General features: G+C 32.1%; 1 protein-coding gene across 3 annotated transcripts in view; it reads right to left on the minus strand.

The window, feature by feature from the left end:
- The window catches only part of LOC129741865 (neuroligin-4, X-linked-like), an 862,824-nt gene that overhangs the window by 296,725 nt on the left and 543,363 nt on the right, over positions 1-22,736 (minus strand). For all 3 annotated transcript variants that reach the window (XM_055733675.1, XM_055733676.1, XM_055733677.1), the window contains 2 exons: positions 19,172-20,159; positions 18,978-19,100 (listed from right to left, as the gene is read on the minus strand). In XM_055733675.1, the coding sequence (XP_055589650.1) occupies positions 18,978-19,100; positions 19,172-19,474 (426 nt within the window). In that variant the 5' untranslated portion in view covers positions 19,475-20,159. The remainder of the gene's footprint in view (positions 1-18,977; positions 19,101-19,171; positions 20,160-22,736) is intronic.

Here is a 22,736-nt window from a genome sequence, read left to right on the forward strand (position 1 = left end):
CCTTGATAAAACTACCTGATAAAAAATTGCAACTTTACGTTTGAAAAAGCAAACATTTTTTATGAAGGTTAACTTGTTCATTATTGCTATGAATTTCTAACTTATTGTTAAACTCTGATATATTATTATTTTCCGGAAGTATTTCACTTTTTGCCGATAAGACCGATAAAATTAGTAACAAACATTATTAACGGTTATTAAATTCTTCATTGGAGTATTTAACTTAATCTTGATATAGAAATTTCGTATTATTACTTTCAATTTTGAAACACAATTCTTGGCAGAAATACTGGATTATATTTTTCAATTTCTTAAAATAAAGAGTCAACGCCATAAATATAAAAAAAAAACTATTGGAATTTAATTTTAATTGATTTGTATTTGAAATTCAAGTTTTCATACAAAATTTTCAATTTAAATTTTACTGAAACGAATAAAATGATTACTAATTTAAAACAAATAAATTTAAAAGAAAGTGAAAATTCGTTATTTCTCTTCATGTAGGTACTTTAAGATGATTCCAAACTCTTTAAATAGTTTTGAATTATAATAAAACAATAAAATCAAGGGTTATTTCTGATAGATACAACTTTTTAATGATGAGTCTTTATCAATTGCAATTCAAATAGCCAAACTACATATATCATTTAGATATTCAACTTAAAATTTCAATATAATTGTGTGCATGAGCTGAAAGCAGTATCGGTGATAAAATTGGTTTAGTTCGTGAAATCCACCAGTGGTGGTCAAGAATCACTGGAAGATCTTCCGAATGTTTAACTTGATAGATTTCCGTGTTGCCGAAAAAATAACTAGTCCACTGATAGCGGGCTAGTTTTACTTCACAGGAGAGCAAGATTAAAGCAAAGGCAAACTGATTTTTTAAGGTTTTTGCATCGTAATCTGGAATTTTTTTCATATTTTGTCTATTTTATATAGATTTGTGACGTTTGGTAACTTAAAAACTGATCAGTTTAGAGTTTAATCGATCAATAATCACTGATGATGTTACTTACCTACTTGAACAACAAAAACTTATCAAGAATTTATTCATTATTTATGATTTATGCAACGAAACAAATTTTAGAGAAGTATGCCTCAAAGTGGCAAAATTCTGGAAAAAAAGATACAGATTTTGTCCAAGCAATCTTGATCTGAAAATAAAACGAGTTTTAAAAATTATTTGATTTTTTTTTGAATATTGAATAGATATAAGTATTGTTAAAATCATAAAAAGAATTTTTTTTCAATAAAGTATTTGATACTGACATTTAGTATCTATTTCATAACTTTATTCAAGGCTGAGAAGCATTTACACTTGTGCATTTTAAAATATCTAAGATTGATTTGGGTTTGATTTGGTTTCAAATTTCCTGTATTTCGCAATACGAGGAAACAAAAATAAACCTTTTTTTTTCAATATCCTTTTGATATTAAACACTTTTGCTAAAAAGTGCACAAATTTTTTCAATGAATTTTTACCTTGTATTTTCAAAAGTTTTACTGAATAAAGAGCTGATAGAAAAAATTCTTATTTGCTTTCAGTGCTCCTTAATAAGTTTTAAAATTGTTTGCAGATCGGAAAAGTGAATTTTGTTTCCTTTAGTTATAGTTGTGAATGATGATTTTGAGCTCTCGAGATGAATTTAAATCTTTATCTATCTATTCTTTTTTGGCTTAAAAAACTCTTCTTTTGATTTATTGTTGTTTGAACCTTTCGTGTATAAGTACATTATCTGGAATTTAGAAATCTTGAGTAGATTTTTATAAAATTTCAACTCTTACTATGAATATTTCATATTGGATTCCTGTTTGGCATTTCCTGCATTGTTTTCACGGTCATCCATAATATGAATGTTTGATGTGATAGATTTTAAACAGAATTAAATTAAATTGGATGTGATTTTTTTTAACTTCATAATATAAGTTCAAAATTTGAACATTCATATTTGAATAATGAAAAATTGAGGATGAAACAAATTCGAGCAAGAGAATCATTACTGTGATTTAGAACTTTAATGCTAATTTGGTAATCTAGTCATGGATTCCTTGTAAACGGAAGGGAAAATAGCACTGTTTTTGATTTTCTTTATTTTTTTGATCTGATATGAAATTGGATTTCATGTTGCACCAGCACTTATTGTATATTACAAATGAAAGATTTAAAAGTTAGATTTCCAATTGAAGTAATTCATTTCTTCTTTTACTGGAAAATTGATCACTCCAATGAAAAATTTGACTAAAATTTTCATTGCTTACTATAAAGGTTATTTAAAACTTGAAGGCCAAAGATCTCTTCTCACTTCTTAGAACGACCAAGATCTGTTCATCCACTTAAATTGGTATAAAATTCTGAAAATTAAAGAAAATTGCAAATCTCATGATTCCGCCGATATAAAGTTTAAGGTTTTTTTTTGTTTTCTTCTATCTGGGGGAATAATAAACTGCACGGTGTAAACAATAACTGTAAGACGCGAGCTTAAACAAATATTTCAATTACTTCAGTTTTATACTTATGTTTACACCCTTGACTTTTTCAAAATTCTCATTCCATTGAAATTCAAAATAATACTGAAACTTTAGAAGCTATGAATTTGAGCAAAATATAAAATTTTGAACCTGTTGCTTTTGTGAATTTACTCATATGAGTGAAACAAGTGAGAATTGAAAAAAAGTTGCCCCTTCATAGCATTACCTAACTCAGTAGTTAAGTATATTAATTCAAATTTAATACTCTAAGTAACTCAACAAAAGTTATTTTGTGTAATTTGGTTCGGAAAAATGCAAGTTACAGCTACTGGCTGACTTTTTTCAATTTTTCAATCTTATTTTATAACTTACTAGCTGACCCGGTGTGCTTTGCTACACTTTCCAAAGATAAATGTAATTTGTAAAAATTTATTCAAATTTAGATTTCTGTAAGCATTTTTAAAAGTCAAACCTCATCATAGTTCAGAACCAACAACTTTGAAATGAGAGCTTCAACTGGATTTCCGAATTGCAATTCAAAGATAGTAAATATTTTTTACTGAAACTTGACCTCTAAATTTGTTTTTCAAGACCTGAAAATTGTATTCTGTTTTAAAAGTTTTATAATGACTTAAACAATGTCAAAATTTATGGATTTTCCACCTTTTTTTCCCAAAAGTGGGAAGTTACGAACTTCCATGAAAACATTTGTCACATTCATTTTTGAGTTATGCCAAATACTCGCCAAATATCCGTATGCCAAATACCCTCATATAAAATACTTCTTTGAAAAGCTCTTTATCTTAAACTTACATGGGAGCTCCCCCATCTTTTCCAATTTTTTCTTTCATTGCTTGAAGAAGGTAGGCTGATTTACCCGGCTCGAGTTTACATAAATTTCTAATCGAAAGAAAAAGATTCGTATATTGGAATTTATTGCATATTGTACTTTATGGAGATAGAATTTTGAAAACCGATCAATAGCGTGAATCGGGACAGTTTTTCGAGTATATTCCTAGTATTCTGTATTATGAGCACTTCCAGCTCCTGATTAGTTTTCAATGGTGTATTTTTTTAAGTTGAAAAAATCAGCTATAGAAATAAAAAAAAAAACGATGAAAAAGATTTTTAATAACCATTTCAAACATCTTTCTGCACCATCCTCGCCCTTCGAAGCAGTTTGAATATCTATCCATTTTGCGCCAAAAATTATGTTATAAAATGTTTCGCCATATGCCAAACTCGTGGACATGAGACATTACAGCTTGAAGTTTTCCCAAACAGCACTTGTCATGGTATGAAAATTATCGATTTTATACAGTGCAAACTCATTTTTTTTTAAATAAATTTATTAAAGCAAAAAATATAAATATTTAAAAAAAATGTCAGTTGTATCACTAAATAAATTCTCAGCATTTTTTTTTCTCTTTGAAAGTCAAATATTCAAAAAAGTTGGCAAAACAAATTTCTAAGTTAACATTTGTCCCGTACGTTGGGGCAAGTGTAAATGCAAACCTTATTTTCAAATGCGTCAGAGTAATAGCTTTAAAATGGATTTTATACTTATTTCTGTTTGTTTGTTTTATCAAGTTTCACTGATATATTTGCAGTATTCCTGCAGTACAAATTTATGTTTGTTATTCCACTTTCAACGAATGCTGTAGTTCCCATTTCCATTTCGAGATTCGTTTCAGTTGTGTATTTAGGCCGAAGAAACAATTTCTTGGAGAAAACATAATTTTTTATTTTTTTGTGACAGAGAAAAGTTGAACGTTTGAACATGCTCTAGTGTTCCTTGAATGAAAATTCTTTCGGAAAATGAATTCCCTCTCTTTTGGTCAATAAAAATCACTTTATTTCACTGACACCATTCACTTACGCACACGTCAGTCCTATCTTATCTAATTTAAAAAAGGCTCTTAATTAGTTCATGTGTCAGATTGGATTTTTTGATCTTCTTCATATTTAAATGGCGCTTGATAAAACTTCAGTTAAGTACATTTTTACATTTTAAACAAAATGTTTCCGATCTACCTCTGTAGAAATCATATTATTCATATTTCTGTTATCAATATGATTCAAAAATAACCTGGCAAAATGGGTTTTTTTTTTTCCTGTAGGGGAGAGCCCACTGCGACCAGTAGTTGATCTATTGTGGTGTTTACCCCGCGTTACTATATGCTGTCAGGTTCACCTGCACTATTGATTGGAGTGACAGTTGATTGCTGACTAAGCATTTTATCCCAATCGGGTATGATATCAAAGATGTATGATATAACCTTCTTAGGGCTGATATGCAACCATATGTCTTGTGCGCTTATTAACTTTGCCCCAAGTACTCGCTCTCTCCTATTTAGGAGGGCGCAGCAGTTGCATAGAAGATGCTCTGCAGTTTCTTTTTCGAACCCGCAGAACCGACAGTCATCGTTCAGAATTATGTTTATCCTTTTGAGATGCTGTTTTGTTGGACAATGTCCGGTCAAGAGACCTGTGTAAGTACTTAATTCGTGCTTACTTAAGTTCAACATGTTTTTTGAGAGTCGTGCGCTTGGTTCAATGAATCTTTTTGCCTGGGTTGCTCCCTCCGCTGTTTTCCAGTTGGAAACAATAGTGGTGCTTTCCCAGTTCTTGAGCTCCATAGTCAAGGCACTTCTCGATACTCCGCAGAAAGGTTCAGGTCCAATCAACAGTCCCTGAGATCCTTCCCTAGCTAGTTGGTCTGCTTCTTCGTTCCCTAGGATACCGCAGTGGCCTGGTACCCAGAATAAAGATACTCTGTTCCTTATGGCCAGGTTTCTTAGTGCAACTATACACTCCCAAACTAGTTTGGAGTAACATGTGAACGTACTTAGTGCTCGGAGAGCAGCCTGGCTGTCAGAGAACATGCAGATACTTGTGTACCTGTATCCCCTTTTCAAACAGGCTAAAGTGCATTCTAGAATGGCTTGAATTTCAGCTTGGAATACTGTTGGCCAGTTTCCCATAGGAATTGAGATCCTGAGTCTAGGTCCGAAAACCCCTGCCCCAGTTCTTTTATCCATTTTTGACCCATCAGTGAAGAATAGGATCGATCTGGGAGGAACCGCAGGTCCACCTGACTCCCACACGTCCCTATCATTGATAGTTACATTGTATGGTATGTCTAGGTTGAAAATGGGCTCCATCCAGTCATCATTTTTCACAATAAGTGAGTTTAATTTAAATTTCTTTAGGATTTTGAGGTGTCCTGTAAGATCTCCTTCATAGAGAGTTTTGTATTTGGAGAGTCTCAAGGCACTACGTTCCGCCTCTAACTCAATGAATTGATGTAGAGGCAGAATATTTAGTAGTGCATTTAGAGCCTCATTCGGTGTGCTTCGCTTTGCGCCAGTTATAGCTAGCGTTGCAAGTCTTTGGAGCTTCGCTAGTTTTTTCTGGGCCGTAATTTGCATAGTTTTGGTCCACCATACTAAGGAGGCATAAGAGATTCTGGGTCTTATAATAGCTGCAAATATCCAGTAGATAATTTTCGGCTGTAGTCCCCATTTTTTCCCTACTCCTTTGAGGCAGACCCATAGAGCTGTTGTAGCCTTAGCGATTACATGCTCTATCTGTGGGTTCCATGATAGCTTTGAGTCTAGTACTATGCCTAAATATTTCACTTGTGATTCGAGGTTTAACACTTCCCCATCTAATGTTAGAGGTTTTAGTGTAATTTTTCGTCTCCTAGTGAAGGCTATCACAGTAGTTTTGGAAGGGTTTATATTTAGTCCCTCTTCCCTGCACCAAAATAGTGCGTAGTTGAGTGCAGTTTGCATTCTATTAGACAGCACATTCTCATGTTTTCCCCGAACTATAATAACTACGTCGTCTGCAAAGCCAATAACTTCGAATCCCATGGATACAAGTTTGTTTAGGAGGTCGTCCACTATCAAGGACCACAACAACGGTGATAGAACCCCGCCTTGGGGACATCCCTTCGTTGGTGTGGCTTTGATTGTAAGTCCTCCCAAGCTTGCATAAATGGTTCTGTTTATTAGCATCGCACTAGTCCAGTTAACAATTGGGTTAATAAATTTTATGTAAACTCTTTGCTTTCTGCATATTTTTCAATGTCCACAAAGTGTCACACCATTAATTCAGTAGCACCAGAACTAAATTTATATTTGTTAAACAACAAATGCTACCTTCATTAAAACGAACTAAATATGGAAGTATTTTTCAAATCTTTCAATTGGTTTTGATTCGATTGAAAATACCAATCTGTGTCACATCTAGCCGTCATTTATTTCCACGTGCTGTGTACAATTGAGCAAGAAAAAACACATCTAGGTTGCATATTGCCCCCACGTGCATAAGAAATATAGGTACTTGGGTGAGAATCAGGTGCCTAATTGTTAAATTTTTTCAGCGATCAATGAACAGTATGTTTTGGTTACTATCCACTTGCGACGACGTTTGCTTGACCATAGAGACGAAAAACAAACCCCTCAAAGAAAGAAAAACTCTAAAAATGAATGCCATGACTTTTGAATTTCAGATTTTGGCAAAAAAATGTTTAGGTATGTTTTATTCGATCGGAAAAATGTCAATCTGGGTCACATCTAGGCGTCATTCAAACCATGTGCTGTACAAATAAGCTAGGAATCAAGTAGAAAAAAAAATCACATCAAGGCTTCATATCGCCATTCCTTGCATTGAAAATATGCTTGGTAGAGAAATACGCGCCAAAATATTCCCACTGATCAGTATGCTATGCCATGGTTACTATCCTCTCGCGACGTTGGCTCGCGACCGACGCCTCGACCATGGAGACGAAAAACAAACCGCCCGAAAGAAAAAAAATCTCGAGAAAATGGATGTCATGACTTTAATTTGTTTCGAAAAACTACAAATTTTGTATGGGAGCCCCTCCTTCCTTAAGTCGGAGCGGTTTGTAGCTATTATAGAAACCATCCCCGGCCCATAAAACCCCCAAAAGCCAAGTTTCACGATGATCAGTTCAGTAGTTTCCGAGTCTATAGGGAACAGACAGACAGACAAACATTCATTTTTATATATATAGATGAGCTTATCGAAGAAATTGAACCAAATATGGCATGGTAGAATATTTGGATACAGAAAATATTATATGCATTCTCTTTCAATTGAAGATAATGTAAGGAAGAGGGACGCTCCCGTCCAATTAGCAGAAACCAAGAATGTATCAAACAAATGGATCCAAATATGACATGGTAATGAAAATGAAACCAAAATTTTGTACTAAATCAGACCTATCTTGTGTGATTTTGTGTGAAGGTTGTTTGTGCTACCGCACGCATAGGAAAAATGAGTTATGACTAATGACGATTTTTATTAATTAAAGCTTTAAGGAACCGACCATTTTTATATTATTGGTATTCCTAATAGACAGTTGGGGTTTGTGATTTTAAAATTCTGAAAGTCATGTAGGAATTTAAACGGTTGATAATACAACTAACGAGCATTATCTGGAAAAACTTAAAACCAAAAAGTTTATAACTTTTGAGTTATTGTTGTTAATCCAATTCTTACATCCAATTATGAGAAAACTAAAACCGTAAAGCACTGCGAATAAAAAAAAAATATTTCTAAGGAATGAACATTGTTCACTTTGCATAATAATTAAAAGCATAGTTGTGTCTAAAAAAACGATTGAAATAGAACTGAAATAACACCTTAATCGAAACATTATACCATTGGTAATATTAGTACCAATACGATGTGTTTTTGATAATTTAAAAAATATATATATATTTGTGGAACTTTCAATATTTCGAGGAGCAAAGACTTTGATGGGTTGAATTCCTATTAAAAAAATAAAAAAAGTTTCAGCGAAAGTCTTTTAAGAAATATCTAAGTAAATAAAATTCTACGGGGAGATCTCCAATCTTGAAAAGTAGGATAATCTTATCTTCAAAAAGGGCCTTTCGCATATATAAACCCGCTTGAGATATTGGATTATCATTAGATAACATATGGGAAAAATAAAAAAAAACATTGTTATCAATTTGAGACCAACAAATATATGGATAAATCTATTCAAGCGTCACAAAATGGTGGCTAAACATATAGGGAAATTATTTTAAGTTCCTATTAAAAAGCTATTATTTAGTCATGAAACTGTTGGTTTTTCAATTATATGTAAACGATAAACACAGTTAATAATCCCAAACAAAACTTTCAAAAGACTAACAAAACTTACGCAGTTTACATTGTCAATCATTGGAAAAATTTGGCGAAAAGTCGTTGCGATTTGATATTTATTTCATATGAATCCGAGCAAAGCCGGTTAAAATCAGCTAGTAGTTCATAAAAAGCATGTTCGAACTTGAAAGTATTGAACCAAATGAGACTCAGTTTATGTTGTTTCATCCAAGGAATCGAATCAAGGCTGAATAAGCCACCGCACTCATTGTAAAATGGAGTTATGGCTGTTTTCGCCCTTAATTTCCCTACATTATTTTTTCAATTATTTTAAAAAACCTTGTTTGGTCTCGAACATTTTGAATCAAATGAGACCTATCTCCTGTAATTCTTTTTCTTCCTAGAAATCGACACAAGATAGGTCTAATTCGGTTCAAAATTTTCAAGTCAGAGCATTTTTTTTGGATTAATTGAAGAAAAATTTAGGTTTTGAGGTTAAAACAGCCATAACTCAATTTTCCGATGTGTGCAGTGGCTTAAATATTCTTCATTCGATTCTTAGGAAATACCACACTAGAAAGATCTTTTTTCGTTCAAATCGATTCTCCGGACATTTTCAAAAAAGGAAAGTATATTTAAATAGATTTGGTTCGTATTGGAAGGAAGATATTGAATCTCTTCGCGGTTTTTGCACTTGTTGCACTTGTTGCACTTGCATTGATTTGAAACTTTGATTGTGATTTATTTTGAATCGTTAATTAATGGAGTTTGTGTGATGGTCTTGAGTGAAAAATGGTTAAAGAAATAAATTTCCTTTTTTTGGTGTATTTTTGGAATTCTTATTCTTTCCAGCTCAGTTTGACATTCGAAATCTACCCCCCCCCCCCCCTCATGGATGGGTCCTTAACACGAGCCAGGGAAGGATTATAAAGCGATCCTCAACTTTTTTTATTTCATTCCCATCATACCTTCCCTAACTCCCAAATGTTAGTTGATGAACTTTGTCAAACCCACTTCAAGCTTTCATTCTTCTAGTCGCTGTGAACACTTAAGTCTTTAGATTCGTTCATTTTTTTTATTGCTCAGTAAAGTAATTGTGAAAACTGTGAATGCTAGACAAAAAAAACTTCAATATCAAACATTATTAGTTTCAATGAACTGCTACAATCAGATATTGACCTGAATGCTACCGGCAATAGTTGCCTGTTCATAAGCAAAAATTTGCTCATTGTTCAGAACCTTACTAATTTAAGCCGCTTTATTGACAAAGTTTCGTCCCTGAACCAACGAAAGCATCCTTCACTCGGGAAACGGAAAGAATTTTTTTCCGCAAAAATTGAAGAATGAAAAGCGAGAAAAGGGGAAAACGAAGCACAAGAATTGTATTCGAATTTAAATAGTATTTCATTTCCCGTCATTACGTTTGCTTTTCCGTTCGCCATTCGGGCTCAGAGCAATGCTATTTAGGTATAGTGGAAAACTTTTCTGGCGAGTTTTTCATTATTGTTCTCCTCTCGCAGATTATTGCATTGTGTTGTTTGAACATTCTGATGGTCGTCGTTGGCCAAACTGAGGCTGTGGGAAAATAAAGTAAGTAGGAAAGAAAAACAAAATAAAAACTATTTTCGCATAAAGAACAAAATAAGTTTTCCGTGGCGTTTTCTGGGCGAAGGGTGATGAAAAATAATAATGCAACAAATTTCTTCGGTTGCTGCTGGGAGAATCTGAACAAAAAAATAAGAACGAAAAAATCTCGTAAACTTTTCCGCTGATCTCCGACTTTGTATTTGATGAAACATTAAAGAACCGGGAAACCATTTGTCATGACTTGAGGAATAAATCGCCATGGGGTGTTGGATAAATTAGGACAATTGGAAGTGGCTGGAAAAAGACATCTTGCAAGTTTGTTTACATCCAACCGGATGCGGTTTTTTCTTGTTCTGTTTGACTCGTTGATTTCATCAGTGGAATTTTTTAATTTTATGTTTGTCCCACAAAACAGTCACATTATTTTCCCAACCTTTTAATTGAATTACACATTCCAAATGACTCAACCCAAAACGCTCACATTCTTACAATGAGCCGAGATAATTTAGTTTAATTTCTCTAGCGACCCTCAGAAAAGCCTCCCCAAATAGAGTCCTTTATTTCCGAAGAACCGACATGTACAACTAGTAAATTATGTTTATTTTATTGTTTAATTCCCTCGTAATTTCAGAAGGTGCCAGCCAACCGGTCCCATCTAGCGCCATTTTACCTTCCAATTCAACAGACCTCACTCTAACGGTGGCGAAGAATGATGGCGAACAATGGGACAGACTTGTGCCATTTCCTCCATTCATTGCCAGAGATCCTCCGCCGCCCCCGACTCCCGATATAAAAACTCGTACGCCCAACTAATGTGCTCGAAAATGGCGCCCGGCGTTGGGGTAACTCTCCGGAGAAATCTTGATTCAATTTAGAGCCATGTACCCACCCACCTTCCTTGCTACGAAAGTCGAACGACCATACTTCTAGCGACACCTTTTGCGTTGTTCATAAAAGGACCAACAATGTCGGGTTTGGCCACAAAAATTCGTACGACTCAATGAGGGTTTAAGCTTCTTTTTTTGTTGGGAAGGTTTTCAGCAAATAAAGGAGCTTTCAGGAAAATATAGCCGTGGTTGAAGTGTGTAAAACAAATAAAAAAAATGAAATTTGAAAATCAAGTTCAAATTTAAGGGAATTCTGCTCTCTCTTACAGCACGGGAAGCCAAGATTTTCACCAAAATTTTCTTATTTTGAAGGTAGTAGACAGTAGAAACAAAAATTTATTGTTAAAAATTTCGCACCGTGGATTCGCCTGTGGGATTTTAATGCAAATTGAAGAAAAAGAAGGGTGTGCTTATATTCAGGGGTATTGAGGGTTCAAAAACCATATGGCCCGCGGGGAAAGTCAATTAAGACAATCAAATAGCCCCAGATTTACCGGACCACCAGAGCTCACCGGTGGATCCATGATACGAAATTTTCATAAAGAAATTCAGTTTCTGCATAAAAAATTGTGTGGTCTCCTGTCGTATTAAAAATATATGGGCACTAGGCACTGTAGTGGTGCAAATCTTCTAATATATAAAGATGAGTCGGACTATATCTATATGTTTGTTTGTTTGTTTGTATGCACCTTATACAAATCCACAACGCTTAACCGATGGTACAGGTTGTTTTAGACCCACTCAATTCATACGATAAACTTTCTTTATCTTTGACTATCTAAACATGTCATAAACATCATTTCAAACTTATTTTTATCAGTAAACAACCAGTAAAGTGAATAATACAGCGCAAATAGAGTGAATCAAATGATAAACTGACAAAAAAAGCCTAATATGAGACAGCTTTGCGGGTATATTTAATCCGCATGCGAAATATACTCGCAAGGCTGTCCCATCATTATTTTCTCCTCCGTACCAACAATTTCCAAATCAAAAACACATTGGAAGAAATTCTACAACAATTATCTTAATTTCTGTGAAGAAAGAATTAGAAAAGGTAAAGTTTGAATCGAGAAATCCACGAAAATTTATAAAAATCTTTAAAGTCGTTTTTCTCGGTTCGTTGTTTTTGCATATGGCACGGACTTGCCGACAGCGGAAGTAGAGTTCGTTGAAAAAGTATTCTTTTAAATGTCAAAAGCATGGGAACGTTACTTCATATCAACACTTCATTCCGCGGTTTTTAAAATTTGCCTATCAATTTTTTTCTAAAAAGAACGGTGAACTTGAAATCTTTGAAAAAGGGCGATCATTTTTTAAATATTGGAAGACCATAAAATTGATTTAATGTCACGCCAATTGACATTTTTGGGACGAATAAACCAAGGAGGTTTTAATTGCCTTGAAAAGATTTACCTGAACATAAGTTGGGAGGGATTATTTATTTCGTATTGCGTTATATTTCCACTCTTTTTCAAATAGAGCAAAATTTCTAAATATTTGCAAGTAACAAAAATGACTTATTATGAATCTATACTGAGGATACCAGATTTTTTTAGTACGTATCCAGGCCTTACAAATCCTGGCTATTGTATTTAAAATCCTGGCATCGTCCGCGCATCTGAGTTCAAAATTGTCTACCAAAAATAAGGGCAACAAAAATCAAGAAAAAAAACCTTTCATGGTTTGTTTAATAAAACTTGTTAAAAAAAGGCATAAATAAAAAAAAAAAAAAAATACAATACAATTTGTTTTTTTTTTTTTTTTGTTCGATTCGGAAAAAGGAGATAAAATCCGGGCAACCGACCGAACCAGACTTTGCCCAAATTTCCGGGTAATCTGGCAAGCTTTATCTTAACTTGATGTGACCAAAGCAAAAGTTTTCATTTTTAATGTGTTTTAAAAAAAACTGTTATCATTTGTTTTATTTCGAATATTCCAGAACATTTTTTTTTTGGCTCGCGCGCCTGTCTCATTTCTGAAATTTAGCCCGCCTGTTGAAAATGTTGGCCACCCATGATTTAGAACTACTTTTGACTATTTAGAACAGTCTCTAGAGGTCGTTGAGAGTCTATAGGAATATGCAGCATGTAAAGTGTGGATGGAATGATTCATATTTATAATGAATTGAATTTTTTAGCTGCATAACGGTTTGGAATGAATGCTGAAAACTAAATTTCCAGAGCCAACCATTTTCATATTTTTAAAATATCTTTAAGGGAAAGAAGAATCAATTAAATTCAGAGTTTTAAGTTTAAGCCTGCGATTTTAACGCTTCGATAGCCGATTAGAAATTTAAACGAATGATTAGAAAATTAAACGTGCATTTTCTGGAAAAGATAAAATCAAATCACACGTATGAAACTTTTTAGAAATATAATCTGGCAATTTTTGTTTTGAAACATTTTATTTCATTACCCATTATATAACTTTTGAGATAGTTTTGATCATCAATGTGGTCTACCATCCAATTATGAGAAAACTAAAACCGTTTAGTACTGCGAATTCATACAAATGATTTCTAAGGATGTTCTTATTATCATTCCCACGACAATTAATGGGATAGTTGTGAAAAATAATAGAAAAATAGAAATATAACTCAGAACTCAGACATCTTTTTCATTACATTAATGAAAAAGGGAAAAAACAATTGAAAACATGCAGATTTAGTCTTCAACAAGGTTTCAGCGGAAGTCTTTTATAGAAATTCTAAGTAAAGAAAACTTGAATAAACCATTCTACAAATAAATCATCAATCTTAAAAAGTTTATCCCACTCCAAAGGAGATCGTTCGCATAAAGCAATATGCTTAAGGTAGTGGATTTTCATTACATAACACATGGAAATGATAAAAAAAAACATTGTTATCATTTTAAGATAACGAAAATTGATTTGTTCAAGCTTCCTAAAAATGGTGTTTTAAAATGTTTTTCGCGAAAGGATGAACTAGGAAATACATTTTGAATTTCTATTAGAAAACCTCATAACGATAAGTATTTAAATAATATGAAAACGATAAATTTGTAAATAAATCCAATCAAAACTTTAAAAAGCCTCAAAAAATTTACAACTTTACATGGCCAAACAAGGTCAAATAAACTAATATGATGCTTCCAAAATTTCGAAATGTCCAACGACGCATATTTATATATATTTTATGCGAACCCGAGCAAGGCCGGGTTAAATCAGCAAGTGTTGGCATATTTTTAATCAGTTTGTTAATCACTTCTATTTCTCGACATTTTTAATGACGATAACAAACTGATTTTTCCATAATAAATTGAAAACAGTTTTGAACTAAATTTTAAAGTTGCCACAAAAGAGATGACTTAATGAAATGAAATTCTACTCGCATTTTAAAGTAGATGGTGTTCCTTGCAATATTTAACCAAAAGCAAGCTTATAGAAATTGTTTTCAGTGTTATTTCCACATCTCGCCCAAAATAAGCAAGTTGTGTTTTTTTAAAGAGAAAATAGAGCTATCCTTTAAAATAAACGAAGAAGTTCAAAGCAGATTTAATTTGTTTTTAATAATTGATAATCAATTTAATAAACAGCTCTAATTTGTTTGATTTTGATTAAAATTATAAACGCAGTACAGTATGATTCATAAAAAAATACGGAAAGTTTTGGGTTTTTTACACTATTTTTAAGGAAATTTTTGTACGTGTATTAGCTCTTTCTTTCATCTGTCAGTTAAATTCAATTCAATTCTCACCAAAAATCTTCCAAGCTAGTTTCGGTGGCTTCAGCATAAGACTGAGTCGATTTGGAGTCATTTTTGAATTTCTCAGTTTCTGAATCTAAAAAAAATCGTTTTGATTCTAAACTTATCGATAATTATTTGCAAAAAAATTAAATAACGATAAATGAGTAAAATTGAACTTTAAGGTTTGTATGGGAAATATGAAAATTTTGTTCTGAAAAATCAACATAATTTTTGTTTCTTCTGGGAAACCGAACCTGCTTACTAGTAATGTACCATTTAATTAATTCTTTAAAGGAAATTATCTGCTGAACAACTTAGTCGAAGACTTTATGTTTATATCTCAATGAAAATTATGAGAAATGGTCTTAATTTGACCATTTGTAAAATAAAACCCGCTTTATCACACTTGACAGTGGATTGTAGCCTTTTTGACAGTCTGTGAATTTGATGAGGATACATATTACATATTAAAAATCATAAAAAAAATGGTGGTCAGTCACAAGAATAATTGCACAGAATTAGAATACATAAAATATAACACCAGATTTAAAAAGAAAATCTAAATTATCAAATAAATGAAACATCAGGTAAAAAATCAAAAAATTCAAGAAAAATTATGATGATTATTATTTACTACTTATTTTACTTTTTATTTCTTTTCTTCAATTTAAGTGGAAGAATTGGATAAAAAATGCCACTGTTTTTTCATGAATTTAGAAAATATCACAATTTTAAATGTGGATTCTCTATAAGGAAAAAAAAAATCTAATGAGAATCTATTCAACAGTAGATAAATGAATTTTATTTGGAAAAAGAAGAAAATATTCAATTTTATTTCAAGACTGCCAGTGATTTAGTCAAAGATAAAACCCTTTTCTATATTAAAACTCTTCCAGTTATTAAAAAAAAAGGTTAAAAAAGTGCTGAAGTTCAAAATGATATATTTATATTTTAATAATACAATATGTTTAATTAATCTGACAAATTACAGATTGGGAAATGATCAAAAAGAAATTGATAAAATAAAATAAAAGGGGAATTCTAGGTTATCTTGTTAATATTGAAAGCACAGATTTCATACAAATTTAGTTAACATTGGGCATTAAAATATAACTTTTAAGTTGCTACTTCAAATAACTTTTGAACTTTCTAAAGATAAATTAAAAATTATGATCGATGAAAAAAATGATTCAATATAATGAAATTTAAAAATAAGATTTATAAATTCAAAAGTTTATAAATTTTGAATCAAAGGTTTAAAAATTAAAAATTTCATGCTCTGTGTATTTTGTCAATTTTCAATTGGAATATTGGGTCCTGGAAAGGACAGAAGGTGGAAACTATATTTTTCTTATTAAAAATTTAGTTCCAAAAATTTCCAAAAAAAATGTTTCTAGAGCATACAAATTAAGAATAAAAAAAAACAAACTTATACAAAATATTTCATAAATTTTTAACCTTCCCATGCCGTTCGCAAAATATCCGTTTCGGGGAAATTTGAGTTGTAGTTTGATTTCGTTCTCCTGGCTGTAAATGTTAACCGATTTTGATGATATTATATTCATTGTGTAGGTAATTTGTTCTTATTACTCAAAATTTTAAAATAAAGTCGATATGTATTACCAAGTTATCAGAAACTGGTTCAGAAAGTAAAAAGTCCGAAAAATCAATTTTATTTTTAAAATGCTCATAACTTTTAACAGCTTTTCTGTATTTAAGTGTTTCATTGATGTTTGAAATCGTCAAGAATCCATCTATCCGACAGTGTATAGATATGTTGGGGTCCAATGAAAGTTTTGACCGCTATCTCAGATCTTCCGGTAGAAAAAAAATCTAACTTCAAAAAAACGTTATCCAATTTTTGTTTTGCTTAGCTGTATTTCATTTTCCAATGAACCGATTTTCAAAACTCAAATTTCAATTTTTTGACGTTAATTTGATCATTATTTTCATAGAACATACTTGGTCTGTCAAAATTCCTAGTTCTTCAGTATATTGGAATGATGATGAAGAGATTTTAAATGTGCGCTACGGGTCATATTGACCCGAACGGCATGGGAAGGTTAATAGTGTCACTTTAAAATTCAGTTGATAAATGTAGGTATTTGTAAATTAAAACATAATATGAGGAAGAAAATGATATTTTTACATTTTAGAAGTATTGGTTTTCTATAAACTTGTTTAAATAGTTTCACTTTAAAATTCGGTAGATATATAAATGTATTTGTAAATTAAATTTTTGTCATTTTTGTCATTTTTGTCATTTTTGTAATTTTTGTAATTTTTGTAATTTTTGTCATTTTTGTCATTTTTGTCATTTTTGTCATTTTTGTCATTTTTGTCATTTTTGTCATTTTTGTCATTTTTGTCATTTTTGTCATTTTTGTCATTTTTGTCATTTTTGTCATTTTTGTCATTTTTGTCATTTTTGTCATTTTTGTCATTTTTGTCATTTTTGTCATTTTTGTCATTTTTGTCATTTTTGTCATTTTTGTCATTTTTGTCATTTTTGTCATTTTTGTCATTTTTGTCATTTTTGTCATTTTTGTCATTTTTGTCATTTTTGTCATTTTTGTCATTTTTGTCATTTTTGTCATTTTTGTCATTTTTGTCATTTTTGTCATTTTTGTCATTTTTGTCATTTTTGTCATTTTTGTCATTTTTGTCATTTTTGTCATTTTTGTCATTTTTGTCATTTTTGTCATTTTTGTCATTTTTGTCATTTTTGTCATTTTTGTCATTTTTGTCATTTTTGTCATTTTTGTCATTTTTGTCATTTTTGTCATTTTTGTCATTTTTGTCATTTTTGTCATTTTTGTCATTTTTGTCATTTTTGTCATTTTTGTCATTTTTGTCATTTTTGTCATTTTTGTCATTTTTGTCATTTTTGTCATTTTTGTCATTTTTGTCATTTTTGTCATTTTTGTCATTTTTGTCATTTTTGTCATTTTTGTCATTTTTGTCATTTTTGTCATTTTTGTCATTTTTGTCATTTTTGTCATTTTTGTCATTTTTGTCATTTTTGTCATTTTTGTCATTTTTGTCAATTTTGTCATTTTTGTCATTTTTGTCATTTTTGTCATTTTTGTCATTTTTGTCATTTTTGTCATTTTTGTCATTTTTGTCATTTTTGTCATTTTTGTCATTTTTGTCATTTTTGTCATTTTTGTCAATTTTTGTCATTTTTGTCATTTTTGTCATTTTTGTCATTTTTGTCATTTTTGTCATTTTTGTCATTTTTGTCATTTTTGTCATTTTTGTCATTTTTGTCATTTTTGTCATTTTTGTCATTTTTGTCATTTTTGTCATTTTTGTCATTTTTGTCATTTTTGTCATTTTTGTCATTTTTGTCATTTTTGTCATTTTTGTCATTTTTGTCATTTTTGTCATTTTTGTCATTTTTGTCATTTTTGTCATTTTTGTCATTTTTGTCATTTTTGTCATTTTTGTCATTTTTGTCATTTTTGTCATTTTTGTCATTTTTGTCATTTTTGTCATTTTTGTCATTTTTGTCATTTTTGTCATTTTTGTCATTTTTGTCATTTTTGTCATTTTTGTCATTTTTGTCATTTTTGTCATTTTTGTCATTTTTGTCATTTTTGTCATTTTTGTCATTTTTGTCATTTTTGTCATTTTTTGTCATTTTTTGTCATTTTTGTCATTTTTGTCATTTTTGTCATTTTTGTCATTTTTGTCATTTTTGTCATTTTTGTCATTTTTTGTCATTTTTGTCATTTTTGTCATTTTTGTCATTTTTGTCATTTTTGTCATTTTTGTCATTTTTGTCATTTTTGTCATTTTTGTCATTTTTGTCATTTTTGTCATTTTTGTCATTTTTGTCATTTTTGTCATTTTTGTCATTTTTGTCATTTTTGTCATTTTTGTCATCTTTGTCATTTTTGTCATTTTTGTCATTTTTGTCATTTTTGTCATTTTTGTCATTTTTGTCATTTTTGTCATTTTTTTCATTTTTTTCATTTTTGTCATTTTTGTCGTACTATTTTTGAAATCACAGTTTCATTTAGCCAAGAGGTTCATTTTGAGAAAACCTAAGTAATTTTTTTTCTTGGCAGGTTATCGTAAACAATTTAAATGCTTAGCAGACGCAGGAACAATAACATTTATCACGAAAGAATTCTTTAAAATCTAGTATTGGTTAAGTATTTGTAATAAGCGCTCACCTGCGGACAAACCGGCCCAAAGGTATCAGCCAGCTTGGTGCCTTTCCAAGGGGGGAGTTTTTTCGGAGACTCGAACCGCAGATTTCCCGTGGGAGGAGCTGCGTAAGGAACCGCTTTGAAGACCTGTGAAATTAAAAAAAATATTGAGAAATAATCTTACATTAAAAATTTCCATAAAAAAAACTGAAAATTACCTCCACCGGTTCCAGATATTTGGAGTTCAACTCCAGGATGACCCCTCGGATGGCACCGGACTTGGTTTCGACGATTCGAGAGCTGTACCTTGGGCCAGCCCCGGATGGAACGGCGAAAGAAACCAGCAGCAGTGCTGTCAGTAAAATCGCCGTGAAAGGCTCAAGTTTCACTACCGTCGGTGAGCGGACGATGATTTGCAATGGCTTCGGCAGTTCTTGGCTCCTTTCCGGATGTTCCGGTCGATCCGGATGATGATGGCCGGTGTGGTCGTTAGTAATTGTTGGCCCATCGTGGGCCCGCATTGTAGACTAGTTTGAAGCGGGTGGGGAACATTACCGGTTCCCGACATGAGGATCTGCCATAACCGGCCTAATTCCACCAATTTGCACCCCACACACTCGAAGGCCTTCACTGCTATTTGATCCAATCACTCAAATTAGTTTTCGGAATATATTCACTTGATTTGAGCAATTTCCGACAAACGAAATGACGTATCAAATAACTTCTCCTTAATTGGTCCCGCGAACCGATTTCAGCTTACCAATTAGCGTTTTAATTCCGATTTTTTTGCATCCACCTCACAAATTACACGACTCAATTTTTTTCCCGAACACAAATTCGAGTTGATAGCTAAATTTTTATCCTCTTGTTTTTTACAATATTTTCCTCGTTTCAGTAAAGCTGACGTAGCTGATCGGATTTCCCGGTAGCCAAAATCCACTACAAAAATGCATCCAATAATTTTACTTTCATCCCAATCCCTTCACTGCACTAGTCCACTAGAGAGATGACCGACCGGATTCATTTTGACGCTACACTGAACAGGAATTCCACCATCATTGTAAATATGCTTGTAATGTGCGATTTGGGTTTTTTTTGCCTTCTCTGTTGCTTTGGTTGGTTCGTTGAGTTTGATCATTCAACTATTTATAATTATTCTTGTTTTTTTTCGATTTTCCATTTACACGATGCACTAATGGATAGTATCTGTAAAATAAGAAACAAAATCAGCACATTTTTGAAAACATTAAACATAAAATGATTTGATTTTCGGCAATTTTCAACTGTAAGATTGGTATTCTCGGTCCAATTATTTAACTAAACATTAAGTTAGAAACTAAAAGTTCTTTGAAGTTTATAAGTTCGAAACAAATCTTTGATGTTTGTTTTTATGTTTTATATCCATGGCAACCGTATTTTCTCTAATCTTAGACAAATATTCAATAAGTTCGTTCCACACATACTTAATTTTTTTTTATATCGTGTTAAACCATTCACGGTGTCTTTGATTGATCAATTCAATTAATCGAAAATTATCATCGTTAATTTTTCCATAGTTCGAAAGTTGTGACATTCTCCTTTCATTTCAGCCCAAATTTGGAATCACCCTCTGAAAGATCTAGAATAATTTTTTTCTGAATTATTCTTCGCTTTTTTATTGGTTTATTCAAAAATAATATCAAACTAATAACTTTTCAAAAACATGATCTAGTAGAAAAATTCCCTGTCTACAACTTTGCCGAACACATCAAATTAATACCAATTGAAAGAAAATTCAAACAGAGTTATTATTATTTCATTTGAAAAATCTTTTAAATCATCGATGATTGTAAGAAATCCATAAATAGTATCCAGAGTCCTGACGACTGAGTTATACATTATAGAGTGTATTATTGACTATTAAAAAGTAAATGTAATACCACAATTTGATCAAGATTTTTCGAGGAGAAGAGCAAACATATGGTTTTATTATATAAAAGGTGGCTCCTGCTTTATTTGAAAATTTTGTTATTCATTTTTAGCTTCAAGCAATATAGCATCTTGAATATGTGCAAAATCAAGCCAAACTAATGTAAGAACAACTTAATTTAAGCATTTCATGGCGCTGCTAAAAATTCTGTTCATGATACGATCAGCTACGAATGGTTTTTTTGTTTCATGAATATAGGAAAATGGCATTCCAGGGGAGAGCTGAAAAGGCACAAGTCTAAAGATAAATGTTTGCAGAATACTTCTATCTAGGGTAAATGTACCCAATCTTGGCCCCTAAGGCATGTTTGACTAGATTTCCCATGATTGTAGTCTTCCTGTAATGTGTACCTTCAAAAGTCCTTCAACAAATATGATTGCTTACTAGCCTGAAATACAGTAAAAATATGTCTTTGCTTGAAAGCGGTTGATAATTTGAGATAAACCTGATCAAACTATTGATTGAAATGCTCCTTATTGTAGCCCCCGCGCCGAATTTTGGCCCTTTATGAGTTCCTTAAATTGGCCGTCTCTAGGAAAAACTTGCTTCACTAATACAACAATAGCCCCCACGAATTCATTGAAAATATCCCGGAAGGAAGCACATCAATGTTCTGTATTGTTTTCAAAAAGTCGGAAGTGCGAAATGTCAATCAATTTTTATAATTGATATTTGCATGTAGAATTATAATCTGTATGTATGTATGTATTGAATCCACCTTGGGTTTACGGCAGTGCCGCGGTTGTGGAAAAAAAAATAACCCACACGTCCATCTTAGCTACCCTGCAACACAATCATAACCACTCAATGAGACTTCTAAGAGGATGGAATCGTAAGCAGAGGCACTTACGGTATCCAGGGTTAAAAGGGGAAAAGTCTCGAGAAGCTATAAACATGTTGTTGACTAACCAAGATAGCATGCAAACTATAATCCCGCCGCCAAGGCTTCCGAAAAAAGAGTGCGTCCTTATTTTACAAATAGTAATCAAATACTTTCTTTTTCTCAACCATGTCAAATTCCCTTGACATAAATTGAGGAACGTCTAGTATTTGAAACGGTACTAGCATACACGGTAACCCGCTCTTTTTGTAAAACGAGGATACCCAGATGCCCCTACCCTAGATATTAATAAAATACAACATGCATGTAGAATTATAATCTTACGTAAAAAAGCTTAACTTGTTTATTCCAGTTTTTGTGTGCTTATAATTTCTATTATAAGTTCCAAACTATTGCATTGGTTAACATAAATGTGTTCATTAATCAAGCAAACAAATCGTTTGCTAAATCTTTAACATGCAATCATGATAGATATGTTTCCATTGAAGTTAACAGATTAACATAAGATAGTAAATGTTCATATTTTTTTTATTCCACTCCCATAAAAGGAGGACCGACATTTTAAAAACCATTATGATCGAGGCAAGAAGCAAGCGAAACCTTAAACTTAAGTCAGCGAACGATTCTTTGAATCATACATATCTAATATGTCGCCCTTAGGAAATTTCTAGCAATCGTTTGCGTACACCGGGATAGCAAAACAAGACAAACTTTCGCTCACTCTAGCCAGCCTGAAAGAAATAGATTGCATCTCACTCATTCGTTTGGAAACTATAGGCAATGGAGGCGAACAGCAAATTCAAAAGCTGGGTGAAATTCAAGCTGCATCCCACTCGCACTCATGCAAAATCATCACCCAAACTCGGCAGCGCTTCTTTCGCATATTCCTTTCCTACAGAGAACAAACGGCATCACCTCCAGCTGATGCACAGTGATCTATAATAAAAAACAAACTTGGTCAAAATATTATTTT

Source organism: Uranotaenia lowii, chromosome 2 (assembly GCF_029784155.1).
Source record: "Uranotaenia lowii strain MFRU-FL chromosome 2, ASM2978415v1, whole genome shotgun sequence".
Classification (NCBI taxonomy): Eukaryota; Metazoa; Arthropoda; class Insecta; order Diptera; family Culicidae; genus Uranotaenia; species Uranotaenia lowii.